General features: G+C 42.7%; 1 protein-coding gene across 1 annotated transcript in view; it reads left to right on the forward strand.

Moving 5' to 3' along the window:
- The first annotated feature begins 1716 nt into the window (after positions 1 to 1716).
- Positions 1717 to 14794, forward strand: part of TXNRD2 (thioredoxin reductase 2) — a 57157-nt gene continuing 44079 nt past the window's right edge. The window contains exons 1-7 of the mRNA XM_070762843.1: positions 1717 to 1874; positions 7324 to 7389; positions 9620 to 9676; positions 10543 to 10687; positions 11751 to 11825; positions 13019 to 13103; positions 14482 to 14544. Of these exons, the coding sequence (XP_070618944.1) occupies positions 1802 to 1874; positions 7324 to 7389; positions 9620 to 9676; positions 10543 to 10687; positions 11751 to 11825; positions 13019 to 13103; positions 14482 to 14544 (564 nt within the window). The 5' untranslated portion in view covers positions 1717 to 1801. The remainder of the gene's footprint in view (positions 1875 to 7323; positions 7390 to 9619; positions 9677 to 10542; positions 10688 to 11750; positions 11826 to 13018; positions 13104 to 14481; positions 14545 to 14794) is intronic.

Consider the following 14794-nt stretch of genomic DNA (forward strand, 5'->3'; position numbering starts at 1 on the left):
GCCCCCGACTTCCAATTTTAAAGTATTATCAAGCACCAAGCATACAAAAGCAAAAAACACAATATCTCAAAACAACACCACACTGTTACAGCCTCTTATACAGATACTGTAACAACATCCTTGAATGAATACTTAGTCTTCCTTTTAGCTTGCTACTTTTTTTTCTCTTTTGGGATTGTGATACTTGTCAAGCAAACTTTTAAGAAATGCAGTCAACATTTGAAAAAATGAAAAAACCTATCTCTCTGCATTTATACATCCTGTACTTTTAACGGCAGGCATCCAACAGGCTTTTCCATAAAACTAATGGCAATCAATGAGAGAAAATCCATACTTGCAGGGATATCTATTTTGAGTTTCTGGGACATAAATCCCTATAAAACAGAATATAACAACAACAAAAACAAAAACAACAGAGTTGGAAGGGACCTTGGAGGTCTTCTAGTCCAACCTCCTGCTTAGGCAGGAAACCCTACACCACTTCAGACATATGGTTATCCAACATCTTCTTAAAAATTTCCAGCTTTGGAACATTCACACCTTCTGGAGGCAAGCTGTTCCACTGGTTAATTGTTCTGACTGTCAAGAAATTTCTCCTTAGTTCTAAGTTACTTCTCTCCTTGATTACTTTCCATCCATTGCTTCTTGTTCTACCCTCAGGTGCTGAGGGCAGAATTAATATTTCAAATAAATAATATTTATTTGAATTAATATTTCAATAAATCCCAAATCCCCAAAGTTGGGAGGTGAAGCGTCATTGGCAGAAGATTATTATTATTTTTATTTTTATTATTTTTATTATAATAATAATTATTATTATTAATGCATCCTGTGCTTTTAACGGCAGGCATTCAACAGGCATTTCCATAAAATCGATATAATAATAATAATAATAATAATAATAATAATAATAATAATAATAATAATTGTATTTATATGCCGCTCATTCCGAAACGGACTCTTAATGGGGATCTTAACCCCACTGTAATCTTCAAACGTCGATTATTTTGCAGCGCGATCTACAGTATCTGTGGAAAGATTCCTGCCCAGTTGAATTTCTGCTTAGCCAGTACCTGCAACCCAGGAGGGAACAAAAAAGCTGCAATCTTTCTTTGAATTAATGCATTCGACTTCTTGGACGGAGGGCCAAAATTTATTTTATTTGTTTGTTTTGTCCAATACACAATAATACACAATGAGGGTTATAGAGGATATAATCAGGTAGAATGTATTAAAGGGCAATGGAGGAGAAAATAAAGGAGTGAAATATAACTATGAGAGAATAGCAGGATTCAACAAGGCCGCAAAGTCCCAAATTAAAGAATAGAATGCAAGAATCAAATCAGATCAGCAGTAATGGATAATAATCTGGTACCCATATTGCTCAGATTTTGATTATATTAGACATATAAATATAAATATGAAGTAAATATTAATACTGTACCCATATTAATGAGATGCAGAGGGAAATGCCACGCCTCCGCCAGAAGCAGAAGCTCCTCCCCTTCCTCTCCCTCGCCACTCAAAACAAGCATCTCTGCTATTGGTGGCTATTCAAGTGCCTGTGTCTCACTTCGCCCCGCCTTGGACGGAAGCTCTGCTTTTTCCGGCCCTGAGAAGGAAGGCCGAGAGCTCTCTTTCTTTCCCCGCCCCGCTTTCTCTTTCTCCGCGAGAAGAAAAGGCAACCATGTCGCAAGCGCCGGGTCGATTTCCTCAGTCACATTTTTAGTCACCTTTCTAAAAAAAAAAAGACGGCGTCCCCTTCGGGGGTCCTTCAGGCGAAGCGAAGCTGCCGTACAACATGGCGGCGCTCTGGCGAGGACGCTTCCGGGTTGAGCCCTGGCTCCGCTGTACGGCGCGGGCTCGTTCAACAGGTAGAGTTCCAAAGTTAAACCTGAGGGGGAGGGGAGTGCGCTTGGAGGTGGGCTGGGGAGGGGAGAGAGACTTTCTGGGGTGGGGGTGTCATTCATTTCCAGCAGAGCTAGCCCAAGAAGCCCCTTGGGCTTGCACAGGCAGACGTTTAACTGGTCGAGCTTTGCCTCTGCAAGGCTGCACCTATTGCATTCCTGCACGCTGCAGCGTCTTTCCCTTCTGGGTGCAGAAGGGAGAGGCAGGGAGCAAGAAATCCCGTCTGGTTTGTTGGAAATCTACTTTTCTCCACTCCCACCCCCACCCCACCCTTGCTTTTTGCAAAGGAGCCCATAAGGGGGGGGGGTTCTTGGGGTGCCCTTGGCACATTGGGGTTGCTGGAACAAGCCAGCAGGCATGGCTGTGACAGGGGGGCATTGCAACCCCCAGCCCGGGTTGCAAAAAGCATGCTCGGCCTTGAAGGGGGTGGGTTGGATTGCTTAAAAGTTAAAAGTTGCCTGAACTTTGCAAAACTTGCCTCCAGCCCAAGAAGCAGTGTTTCCCAACCTTGGCAACTAAAGATATTTGGACTTCAACTCCCAGAATTCCCCAGCCAGCGTTTGCTGGCTGGGGAATTCTGGGAGTTGAAGTCCAAATTGATTGGCTGTGTTTTTTTCCTTCTTTTATTTATTTATTTTAAAAAAATTAAATGCTGGCTGTCAGGGCTGTCCCTCAGCAATGGTGGGAGGGGAACTCCTGGTTGCCTTGTAGGGCTTCCCCAGCGGTAGCGGCTCAGAGGCGGTGGGTGGAGAATTCCCCGCGGTGACAGAGGTGGAAGTAGGCAGACAGTCAATGAAGGATTTAAAAGGTACCTTAATGCAGGAAAATCAGTGTGGTTGCTATTTCCTCGCCGCCAGTGAAATATCTGCCAATAAGAAAGTGATTTTCAACCTTTTTTGAGCTGCGGCACGTTTTTTTACATTTACAAAATCCTGGGGCACACCACCAACCAAAATGACACTCTAACACAGTACATATTATACATAGAAACATAGAAGACTGGCGGCAGAAAAAGACGTCATGATCCATCTAGTCTGCCCTTATACTATTTTTTGTATTTTATCTTAGGATGGATCTATGTTTATCCCAGGCATGTTTAAATTCAGTTACTGTGGATTTACCAACCACGTCTGCTGGAAGTTTGTTCCAAGCATCTACTACTCTTTCAGTCAAATAATATTTTCTCATGTTGCTTTTGATCTTTCCCCCAACTAACTTCAGATTGTGTCCCCTTGTTCTTGTGTTCACTTTCCTATTAAAAACACTTCCCTCCTGAACCTTATTTAACCCTTTGACATATTTAAATGTTTCGATCATGTCCCCCCTTTTCCTTCTGTCCTCCTGATATATAGTTAAAAAAACCCGCCTGCTACCGCACGAATCCCAGCAACCGATAAAGTCCCACAGAGTTGGCCTTCTCCGGGTCCCATCGACTAAACAATGTCGTTTGGCGGGCTCCAGGGGAAGAGCCTTCTCTGTGGCGGCCCTGGCCCTCTGGAACCAACTCCCCCCGGAGATTAGAACTGCCCCCACCCTTCCTGTCTTTCGTAAACTACTCAAGACTCAGTTATACCGCCAGGCATGGGGGAGTTGAGACATCTTTCCCCCAGGCTTTTTTATACTTTGTTTTATATTTGGTATGAATGTGCTGTTTTTAATATTAGATTTGTTCCACTGTTATATTGTTTTTATTGTTGTGAGCCGCCCCGAGTCTTCGGAGAGGGGCGGCATACAAATCTAATAAAATAAATAAATAAATAAATATACACCATCAGGATAGACATAACTAGGTAAGGTCCTGACCAGGATTAGAAATCAGGACCATGGAGAGGAGTAGCAGCTTCAACTACTCGCCACAGCCAGACAAACTGTGTGGCAGCCCGAGCGGGGACCTTCCTGGCTGTGGATAAGAGGCGGCCTGCTATTGGTTCATCGCTAGTGGTCAGGATGAATCCTAGAAGGTGATTGGTCAGTGAGCGTTCCCTGTGCCTCCATTTTTCCTGTTGCTGATAGCTGAAGGGATTCTGAGGGGAATGTTTATGTTCGGATGGAGGTGGCTGGCAGTGGGCCGCATAAATGGCCTCCGTGGGCCGTATCCGGCACATGGGCCGTAGTTTGGGGTCCCATGTTTAATTTCCCCACATCACACCTGACCATGTCTCAGGGCACACTAGTGTGCGACGGCACACTGCTTGAAAAACACTGCAATAAGCCACCAAAGGACAGGCAACTCACAAGGCTTATTATAATTGTAGTAACGGTAATATGCAACTGGAACTATTAACAATAACAACAATATGGCCGTGCCTGCAGCTATTTATACCTGCTGCTGCCAGGCTATCCAAACTATGTATTTTTCCACCTAAGGATAAGGGGTGGGCCACATTCCTCAACTGTCCTCTGGACACAACAGCAAAGGTTGGGAAACACTGCACTCGAGGACCTGTATACTGCAGAAATCAAAAAGAGGGCCGTGAAAATATTTACAGGCCCCTCGCATCCTGGACACAAATTGTTTAAACTCCCACCCTCCAAACGTCGCTACGGAGCACTGCACACACCAGAACAACTAAGCACAAGGACAGTTTTTTTTCTGAACACCATCACTTTGCTATACAAATAATTCCCTCACTGCTGTCAAATTATTCACCAAGGTTGTATTACCAGAATATCTCCGAGACCGCCTGCTGCCGCACGAATCCCAGCGACCGATTAGGTCCCACAGAGTGGGCCTTCTCCGGGTCCCGTCAATTAAACAATGTCGGTTGGCCTTCTCTGTGGCGGCCCCGGCCCTCTGGAACCAACTCCCCCCGGAGATGAGAACTGCACCTACTCTCCTTGCCTTTCGTAAGCTCCTTAAGACCCACCTGTGTCATCAGGCATGGGGGAACTGAGACATCTCCCCCGGGCATATACAATTTATGAATGGTATGTGTGTATGTATGTGTGTTTAGAAAATGGGGTTTTTAAAATGTTTTTAGTAGAAATTTAGATTTGTTGTAAACTGTTTTTTCACTTGTGAGCCGCCCCGAGTCTGCGGAGAGGGGCGGCATACAAATCTAAATAAACATAAACATTACTATTAGTCTTTTCATTATTCCTGTCACCCATCTACTCCCACTTATGACCATACCACTAACTTGTAATACAGTTCCTCATGTTGTGGTGACCCCCAACCATAAGTCTAGCACCAATTCTCCCAGCAGAGCTTTACGTTGATTGGCAGGAAGGTCCGAGGGACATCCCCAATCAAGTAAACACCTGATTGGTCAGATTGTAAAAATATGTTCCAAGGAGCCAAAATAGAAGCTTTCGTTCCTAATACCATGGGAAAATTGTTTTTTCCCCTGGTCTTAGGCGACCCTTGTGAAACAGTCTTTCCACCCCCAAAGGGGTCCCGACCCCCAGGTTGAGAATCACTGTTCTACTCTATAGACCAGGGTCCCCAATCCCCCCAAAGTCTGTGGACCAGCATTGATCCGCAGCATGCCAGAAACCGGTCCATGCAAACAAGCAAAATCCCATCCATGGGATGTAGGGAGAACGACCCTCCAGTCCACAGAAAAACCAGTCCCTGGTTCCCAAAATTTTGGGGCCTTTTGTTGTAGATCAACCCTTCTGGCCTTAAATCATGTTTCCTATCAACCGATTAACCCTGAGATCTGGAACCCCGAAGCTTCAGCAAGATTCCTTACCTTTTCCTCTCCTGGTTGAAGAATGGAGTGGGAAAGGACAGGTTTCTAGTTCTCAAGCAAGAACACGTCAGGGCTTCGACGGGCCGAAACTCTTCCCTTGTTGATTTCTCGCAGGGCATTTTCAGTTTGTTAAACAAGCTGGGCAGCCGTCCAGAAATACTATCATGGCGACAAATGGGAGGAACTGGATGGTCTCCAACCTCGAGGTCTGGAATGCAGGCAGTGCAGAGGCCCAGTTTTAGTTAATGGTTGTGAATTAAGAATCTTGAACTTTTAGATAATGGTTAAGATTTTAGTTAACGGTTAAGATTCGGAGACCAGAATGGAAACCTCATATTTATAAATATTTGCTGGTGTTTGGGATGGCTCTAAGAGGACCGCAGGTTCTCAGTTTCCCCAAGAAATAGATAGATAGATAGATAGATAGATAGATAGATAGATAGATAGATAGATAGATAGATAGATAGATAGATAGATAGATTAGATTAGATTAGATTAGATAGATAGATAGATAGATAGATAGATAGATAGATAGATAGATAGATAGATAGATATTAGATAGATAGATAGATAGATAGATAGATTGATAGATCGATTAGATAGATAGATAGATAGATAGATAGATAGATAGATAGATAGATAGATAGATGAGAGAGAGATATTAGATAGATAGATATTGATAGATCGATTAGATAGATATAGATAGATAGATAGATAGATAGATAGATAGATAGAGATAGGTAGATAGATAGATAGATAGATAGATAGATAGATAGATAGATAGATAGATAGATAGATAGATAGATAGATAGATAGATTTAAAGCTCTTCCCCCACTCTGGAATACTGTTGCCTTAAATAAATGCAGAAATAAGTTTATGATGTGACAATTTCTGGGCACCTATATCTCAGAGGACCTCACATGGACTATGAATGCTAATATGCTTGTGAAGAAGGCACAAGAGAGGCTGTACTTCCTGAGAATGTTCAGGAAGATAAATATATCTCAGCATCTACTGTTGTCCTACTATCGCAGCACCATTGAGAGTGTCTTGACATACGGCATACTATCTTGGTATGGGAGCAGCTCTGTAGTGAACAAGAAAGCTCTACAGAGAATGATTAAAACTGCCCAGAACATCATTGGGCTCCAACTACCCGCCCTGGATGACATCTTCACATCTCGCTGTTCTAGGAAGGTGCATACCATTCTCAAAGACTATTCTCATCCTGCTTACAATCTTTTTGAACTGTTGCCTTCTGGCAGAAGATACAAAACAACTAGAACTCGTTTCCTAAATAATTTTTATCCCAAAGCTATACTCGCACTTAACAACGAACTAAAGGGTCACCATCGGTGAACTGTTGGACAATATTACTCGGTTTGTCATGTGGATGGTTGAGTGGTTCAGGGTGGGGAATTTGTAGTGGATGAGACATTTTATTTTATTTTTTTATTCTATTCTTTATTTTTAAATTTACCTATTCTGATTTTATGTATGGTGGGACTGGTCTCTGGGTGTCATACGACTTTCGTTGCCAATGACAATTCGTTGTTATGACAATGACAATAATATTATTATTATTATTATTATTATTATTATTATTATTATTATTATTATTATTATTCATTACCTTACTGAGGCTCATAAACTTCCATTTCAAGGTGATGGTGAATATTATCTACTGCTGCTTTAAAACGTTTTCTTTCTTTTCGACAGGAAAGAATGAATATGACCTTCTTGTTATTGGAGGAGGCTCCGGTGGATTGGCTTGTGCTAAAGAAGGTTTGTAGATGGGATTTGTGGGGTGGAAATTTCATCCTTAGATGGGAAATATAACTTAGATACGTTGATTTGACTTATTCGTTTGTTTGGAAATTTTATTTTGCTACTTACTCGCTCACGCTGACTCAAGACAGCTTACAGGAAATAAAACATAGAAACATAGAAGACTGACGGCAGAAAAAGACCTCATGGTCCATCTGGTCTGCCCTTATACTATTTCCTGTATTTTTATCTTAGGATGGATAAATGTTTATCCCAGGCATGTTTAAATTCAGTTACTGTGGATTTACCAACTACGTCTGCTGGAAGTTTGTTCCAAGGATCTACTACTCTTTCAGTAAAATAATATTTTCTCATGTTGCTTTTGATCTTTCCCCCAACTAACTTCAGATTGTGTCCCCTTGTTCTTGTGTTCACTTTCCTATTAAAAACACTTCCCTCCTGAACCTTATTTAACCCTTTGACATATTTAAATGTTTCGATCATGTCCCCCCTTTTCCTTCTGTCCTCCAGACTATACAGATTGAGTTCATGAAGTCTTTCCTGATACGTTTTATGCTTAAGACCTTCCACCATTCTTGTAGCCCGTCTTTGGACCCGTTCAATTTTATCCATCTCTTTTTGTAGGTGAGGTCTCCAGAACTGAACACAGTATTCCAAATGTGGTCTCACCAGCGCTCTATATAGCGGGATCACAATCTCCTTCTTCCTGCTTGTTATACCTCTAGCTATGCAGCCAAGCATCCTACTTGCTTTTCCTACTGCCCGACCACACTGCTCACCCATTTTGAGACTGTCAGAAATCGTCAAGACAAAGGAGTGTTTATGCATATGTTTTGGGAATGCCCGATAGTGCAGGAATTTTGGCAAAAAGTGAAAGAGGATATCAATAGAATGTTAAATATACAATGGACAATCACTAAGGAAATGGCAGTACTAGTAAAAAGTAATGCGATGGGAGAATTTAGAGAAATAAAAAAAGCAGCAATAGAAAGCGCTCAGGCAGTAATAGTTCTGGATTGGAAGGATGCGACAAAATGGACAATGCAAAATTGGTATAGGTACATGGTGGACCATATTCAACTTGAAATTATGGATAAAAGGATAAATTCGGAAAATGAAACTGAGTTGGGACAGCTGATGGGACGGTAGGACAAGGTAAGACGATATATGACGAGCAGAATCCGAGACCAAGCTACAAGAAATAAATTGGAATCACTCTATAATATGTAAACAGATATATTGCTCTTGGGTTAAGTGGACTATACAAGAAATACCCCCAATTTGGTGGTGGGGAATGTGTGTATGTCGGGGTGGTGGGCACAATTCACTACGCACTGTTTTATGTTGTGTGATGTTAAATTGTTAAAAATCAATAAAAAATATTTTTTTTAAAAAAAGACTGTCAGAAATCACTACCCCTAAATCCTTCTCTTCTGAAGTTTTTGCTAACACAGAACTGCCAATACAATACTCAGATTGAGGATTCCTTTTCCACAAGTGCATTATTTTACATTTGGAAACATTAAACTGCAGTTTCCATTGCTTTGACCATTTATCTAATGGTCAAACACAACATAAAAGAAATACAGTATACACAATAAAATAATCCACCACCCCATTGACAATACACACTCATACCAACCATGAGAGATGGAGATACACAGAGAGAGAGATGAGAGGGAGGGAAGGAGAGAGAGAAGGAGATACCTATTTTCCATAGAAAACAACACAGGGAGCCATACAACCTGGGTAGTTGTGGCTGGGGGGGGGGGGGGTCATGTGACTGGGTGGGAGTGAATGAGGTCAAGTTGGCCACGTCCACCCAGGTTTTGTGGTTCCTGTTGTTTTGTTTTCTATGGGAAACAGGCCCAAGTGGCTCTTGGTTGCAGTGAAAAGGAACTGTTTTATTTTCCTGTCCACAATTCTTCCAGGATTGTTATATTTGCTGCTTACCACTGGAGGCACTGTGGGACCAGTTTGATTCTTGTGCTGAGACGTAATTCCAAAAACGGTCATATACTGCCTCCTACTGGTCAATAGCAAATCCATCAACTTGCAAGAAAAAAAATTGGAAAGCACCCCTCGACAAAGGGAATTTGGGGGGGACAACAAATAGAAGATGCTTCTCAAAAGCTTCCGTTGTCTTTGGACCAGTTTGAAGAGCATCGCTATGGCTTGTATCCTTTTCTTCAAACGCATCTGTAATTTTTATTTCTCTTTGTTTAAGCTGCCCAGTTTGGAAAGAAGGTAGCTGTCCTAGATTATGTGGACCCTTCTCCAAGAGGTAAGAAGCAAGCAAATAAACTTGTCCTTGTGCTAAAATTTCTGAAGCCTCCCCCTGGATGTAATGGGACATTATTATTATTATTATTATTATTATTATTATTATTATTATTATTTATTGGATTTGTATGCTGCCCCTCTCTGCAGACTCGGGGCGGCTAACAACAATGATAAAAAACAACATGTAACAATCCAATTTAATAAAACGACTAAAAACCCTTATTATAAAAACCAAACATACACACAAACATACCATACATAACTTGTAATGGCCTAGGGGAAGGAATATTCTAACTCCCCCATGTCTGGCGACAAAGGTGGGTCTTGAGTAATTTGAGAAAGACAAGGAGGGTGGGGGCCATTCTAATCTCTGGGGGGAGTTGATTCCAGAGGGACGGGGCCGCCACAGAGAAGGCTCTTCCCCTGGGGCCCGCCAAATTACATTGTTTGGTCGACAGGACCCGGAGAAGGCCAACTCTGTGGGACCTTATCGGCCGCTGGGATTTGTGCGGTAGAAGGCGGTTCCAGATGTATTCTGGCCCAATGCCATGTAGGGCTTTAAAGGTCATTACCAATACTTTGAATTGTGACCGGAAACCGATCGGCAGCCAGTGCAGGCCGCGGACTGTTGTAGATACATGGGCGAATCTGGGAAGCCCCACGATGGCTCTCGCGGCTGCATTCTGCACGATCTGAAGTTTCCGAACACTTTTCAAAGGTAGCCCCATGTAGAGAGCGTTGCAGTAATCGAACCTCGAGGTGATGAGGGCATGAGTGACTGTGAGCAGTAAGTCCCTGTCCACATTGCTCAGGATGTGAGAACAAGCCCCACCAATGAATGAGAGTGTGGCATTTTGTCTTCTCCAGGAACCAAATGGGGGCTTGGTGGGACATGTGTGAACGTGGGTTGTATTCCGAAGAAGTTGATGCACCAAGCCGCTCTCCTGGGACATTCGGTCCGAGATGCCCAACGTTATGGCTGGAACGTATCCCATCGTATCAGTCACGACTGGTAAGACAACTCTCCTATCTGTTTTTTGCAACTTACCTGTGCATAAACCCTTCAAAAGAACCTAGAAGAACTAGAAAGTTTTGTTTCAGAAGAGAAAGGCTGTAAGACGTTGTCTTCTACTGGGTTGGTCTGTGGAGTCATCCACTCTCAGGCTATGCATTTGTCCAGAAGGAAGAGGATTTTTGTCCCAAATAATATGTAGATTTATTGAGAATATGCTAACCTGAGACTTTTTTTTCTTTGAGTTAAGAGGATTTACCATTTGGATTTTTAAAAGTCCATCGTTTCTACTTTCCTCTTGCCCATGTTACACCAACACTCCGCAGTCTGCATTGGTTGCTGATCAGTTTCCGGTCACAATTCAAAGTGTTGGTTATGACCTATAAAGCCCTTCATGGCATCAGACCAGAATATCTCCAGGACCGCCTTCTGCCGCACGAATCCCAGCGACCGGTTAGGTCCCACAGAGTTGGCCTTCTCCAGGTCCCATCGACTAAACAATGTCGTTTGGCGGGACCCAGGGGAAGAGCCTTCTCTGTGGCGGCCCCAACTCTCTGGAACCAGCTCCCCCCGGAGATTAGAATTGCTCCCACCCTCCTTGCCTTTCATAAACCTCTTAAGACCCACCTCTGCCGTCAGGCATGGGGGAACTGAGACATCTCCTCCGGGCCTATACAGTTTATACATGGTATGTTTGTGTGTATGTTTGCTTTTAATAATGGGGTTTTTAGTGTTTTTTAAAATTATTAGATTTGTTTTTACATTGTCTTTGTTATTGCTGTGAGACGCCCCTAGTCTACGGAGAGGGGCGGCATGCAAATCTAATTAATAATAATAATAATAATAATAATAATAACAACAACAACAACAACAACAACAACAACAACAACAATAATATACTTGGACTGTCCTGAAAAATTCTAATTTAAAAAAGAAAACCCACAACTACTTGTAGTAGTTATATTCCGCCCAGTACCCATCACTTCCTGTCCTTTCAATCCATTTTTAAATCCCTTAAATCCATTTCAGCTTTGTAAATTCTCTCTCTCTCTTTGTCCCCCAGGTCTGTGATGGCCAAAGGAGTTCAAAACCACGTCAAATCCTTGAATTGGGGACACAGGTTACAGTTGCAAGACAAGTAAGCGCCTCTTTCTTTCCTGTGCCTCGAAACACTTTGATTCAATTTTTGAAAAGTCAGTGTAAAAACAGAGTTTACAACAGACTGGTGGGAATTGACACAATCGCACCAGTCAATTGCAAAGGGCAGCTTAACTCGGAACAGCTTACATCCTGCGAAGATGTTTTAATATAATTAAACAACAGCAGCAACATTTGCCTTTCCAAGGTCCTTAATCAAATGCTTAATTGAGAGTGAAACATGGAACTGGTTTGAAAAGGTGTCTGATATAGGAGTTTAGTGGATCTGTATTCATTATTAATGCTGCTTTTACTGTATTTATCATCTTCTCATTTTCCTTCTGCATCTCCTCTTTCTTCCCCTCTATTGCCTCCTCTTTTTCTTCCTCCTCCATCCTCTTCTCCTATTCTTCCTCCTCCTTTTCTATTCCCTCTATCCCCCTCTCTCCATCTATGTCTCTATTCTTCTCCTATTTCTCCTCCTCCACCTCATCTATCCTTTCTTCATTTTTTCCTCCTCTTCCTTTATTCTCTTCTTCTATTCTTCCTCCTCCTCAAATTCTCTTTCATCACTTCTTTCATCTCCTCCTTCTCCTACTATGTCTCCATTCTTCTCCTATTCCTCCTCCTCATCTATCCTTTCTTTCATCTCCTTCTTCCTCCTCATTCTTCACTCTCTTCTCCTATTCTTCTTCCTCCTCCTCCATTTTCCTTTAACTCTTCTTTCATCTCCTCCTCCTTCTCCTACTATGTTTCCATTCTTCTCCTATTCCTCCTCCTCATCTATCCTTTCTTCCATTTTCTCCTCCTCTTCCTTTATTCTCTTCTTCTATTCTTCCTCCTCCTCAAATTCTCTTTCATCACTTCTTTCATCTCCTCCTCCTTCTCCTACTATGTCTCCATTCTTCTCCTATTCCTCCTCCTCATCTATCCTTTCTTTCATCTCCTTCTTCTCCTCCTTCTTCGCTCTCTTCTCCTATTCTTCCTCCTCCTCCTCCATTTTCCTTTAACCCTTCTTTCATCTCCTCCTCCTTCTCCTACTATGTTTCCATTCTTCTCCTATTCCTCCTCCTCCACCTCATCTATCCTTTCTTTCATCTCCTCCTCCTCGTCCTTCACTCTCTTCTTCTCCTATTCTTCCTCCTCCTCCATTCTCCTTTATCCTTTCTTTCATCTCTTCCCTCCCTCCTCCAGAAAGGTCAAATACTTCAATCTGAAAGGCAGCTTTGTGGATGCACACACCATCCGTGGGTCGCGAAGGAAACAAGGAGGTAAGAAGGCTCTTACCCTGGGATGGTGAACCTATGGCTGGCATCTCACAGGTGGCATGCAGATCCCTCTCTCAGAGCAGTTTGCCCCAGTCCAGGGGTAGGCACAATTGGCTCATCTATGACATGTGGACTTCAACTCCCAGAATTCCCAAGCTAGCAGGATGGGCTCAGGAATTCTGGGAGTTGAAGTCCACAAGTCATAGATGAGCCAACTTTGCCTACCCCTGCTCCACTATGCATTTGTCCGTGCCTCCTGCCATCTCTGGCGCACATGCACAGGGCAGGGCACATACGGGAGGCATGTTCGCATGCGTGGGGGGTCACACACGCATGTGGAAGGGCAGCTGCAGTGCGAGGAACATCACCCCACTGGGGCCAGGTTTTTCTCCCAGGAAGCTGCAGGGAAGCTGGCCAGGCACAAAACAGGATGTGGTGGTGGTAACGTGCGCATATGCGGGGAGGAGTTGCGCATGCATTGCATCATGGGTGCAGGCACACATTTTCAGCACGCGATGACCAAAGCAGTTAGCCATCGCTGCTTATTATGAGCCAAGGTGCCACAGTGGTCAGAGTGCAGTACTGCAGGGTACTTCTGCTGACTGCCGGCAATTTGGCAGTTCAGATCTCACCAGGCTCAAGGTTGACTTCCTTCCCTTCCAAGGAGGTAAAATGAAGACCCAGATTGTCGGGGGCGATGTGCCGATTCTGTGAACCACTTAGTGAAGGCTGCAAAGCACTGTGAAGCGGTATACCTACAAAAAGATATTGACAAAATTGAATGGGTCCAAAGACGGACTATAAGAATGGTGGAAGGTCTTAAGCATAAAACGTATCAGGGAAGACTTAATGAACTCAATCTGTGTAGTCTGGAGGACGGAAGGGAGAGGGAGGACATGATGGAAACATTTAAATATGTTAAAGGGTTAAATAAGGTTCAGGAGGGAAGTGTTTTTAATAGGAAAGTGAACACAAGAACAAGGGGACACAATTTGAAGTTAATTGGGGGAAAGATCAAAAGCAATATGAGAAAATATTATTTTACTGAAAGAGTAGTAGATCCTTGAACAAACTTCCAGCAGATGTAGTAGATAAATCCACAGTAACTGAATTGAAACATGCCTGGGATAAACATATCCATCCTAAGATAAAATATAGAAAATAGTATAAGGGCAGACTAGATGGACCATGAGGTCTTTTTCTGCTGTCAGTCTTCTATGTTTCTATGTTTCTATAAGTCTAAGTGCTATTGCTAGTGCAATTATTTGAGTCAGATGATTGACCTATAATTGCCATCATATTATACTCGATTGTATATCATGAAGACACAAGATGGTCCAAAGATGCTCGGTCTGAATATTTTTCTTTTTTCTCTCTAATTATCCCTAGACCCTGCTCACCGCAGACCACATAGTTCTTGCCACTGGTGGCAGGCCAAGATACCCCAGAGAGGTAACCTTAGTTTGTTCCTACTTGGCATTAACCTGTGTTTACTTTAGAGTAGCCTTTGGGCTGATCTGTGGTGAAAAATGGATTTACAGCAGAGTTTTTTTTCCTGAACGCCATCACTCTGCTAAACAAATACTTCGCTCAACACTGTCAAACTATTTCCTAAGTCTTCACTACTATTAATCTTCTCATCATTCTCATTACCCACCTAGTCCCACTTATGACTATATGGCTGTAACTATTTTTTATTATT

This window comes from Erythrolamprus reginae, chromosome 10, assembly GCF_031021105.1.
Source record: "Erythrolamprus reginae isolate rEryReg1 chromosome 10, rEryReg1.hap1, whole genome shotgun sequence".
In the NCBI taxonomy this organism is placed as follows: Eukaryota; Metazoa; Chordata; class Lepidosauria; order Squamata; family Dipsadidae; genus Erythrolamprus; species Erythrolamprus reginae.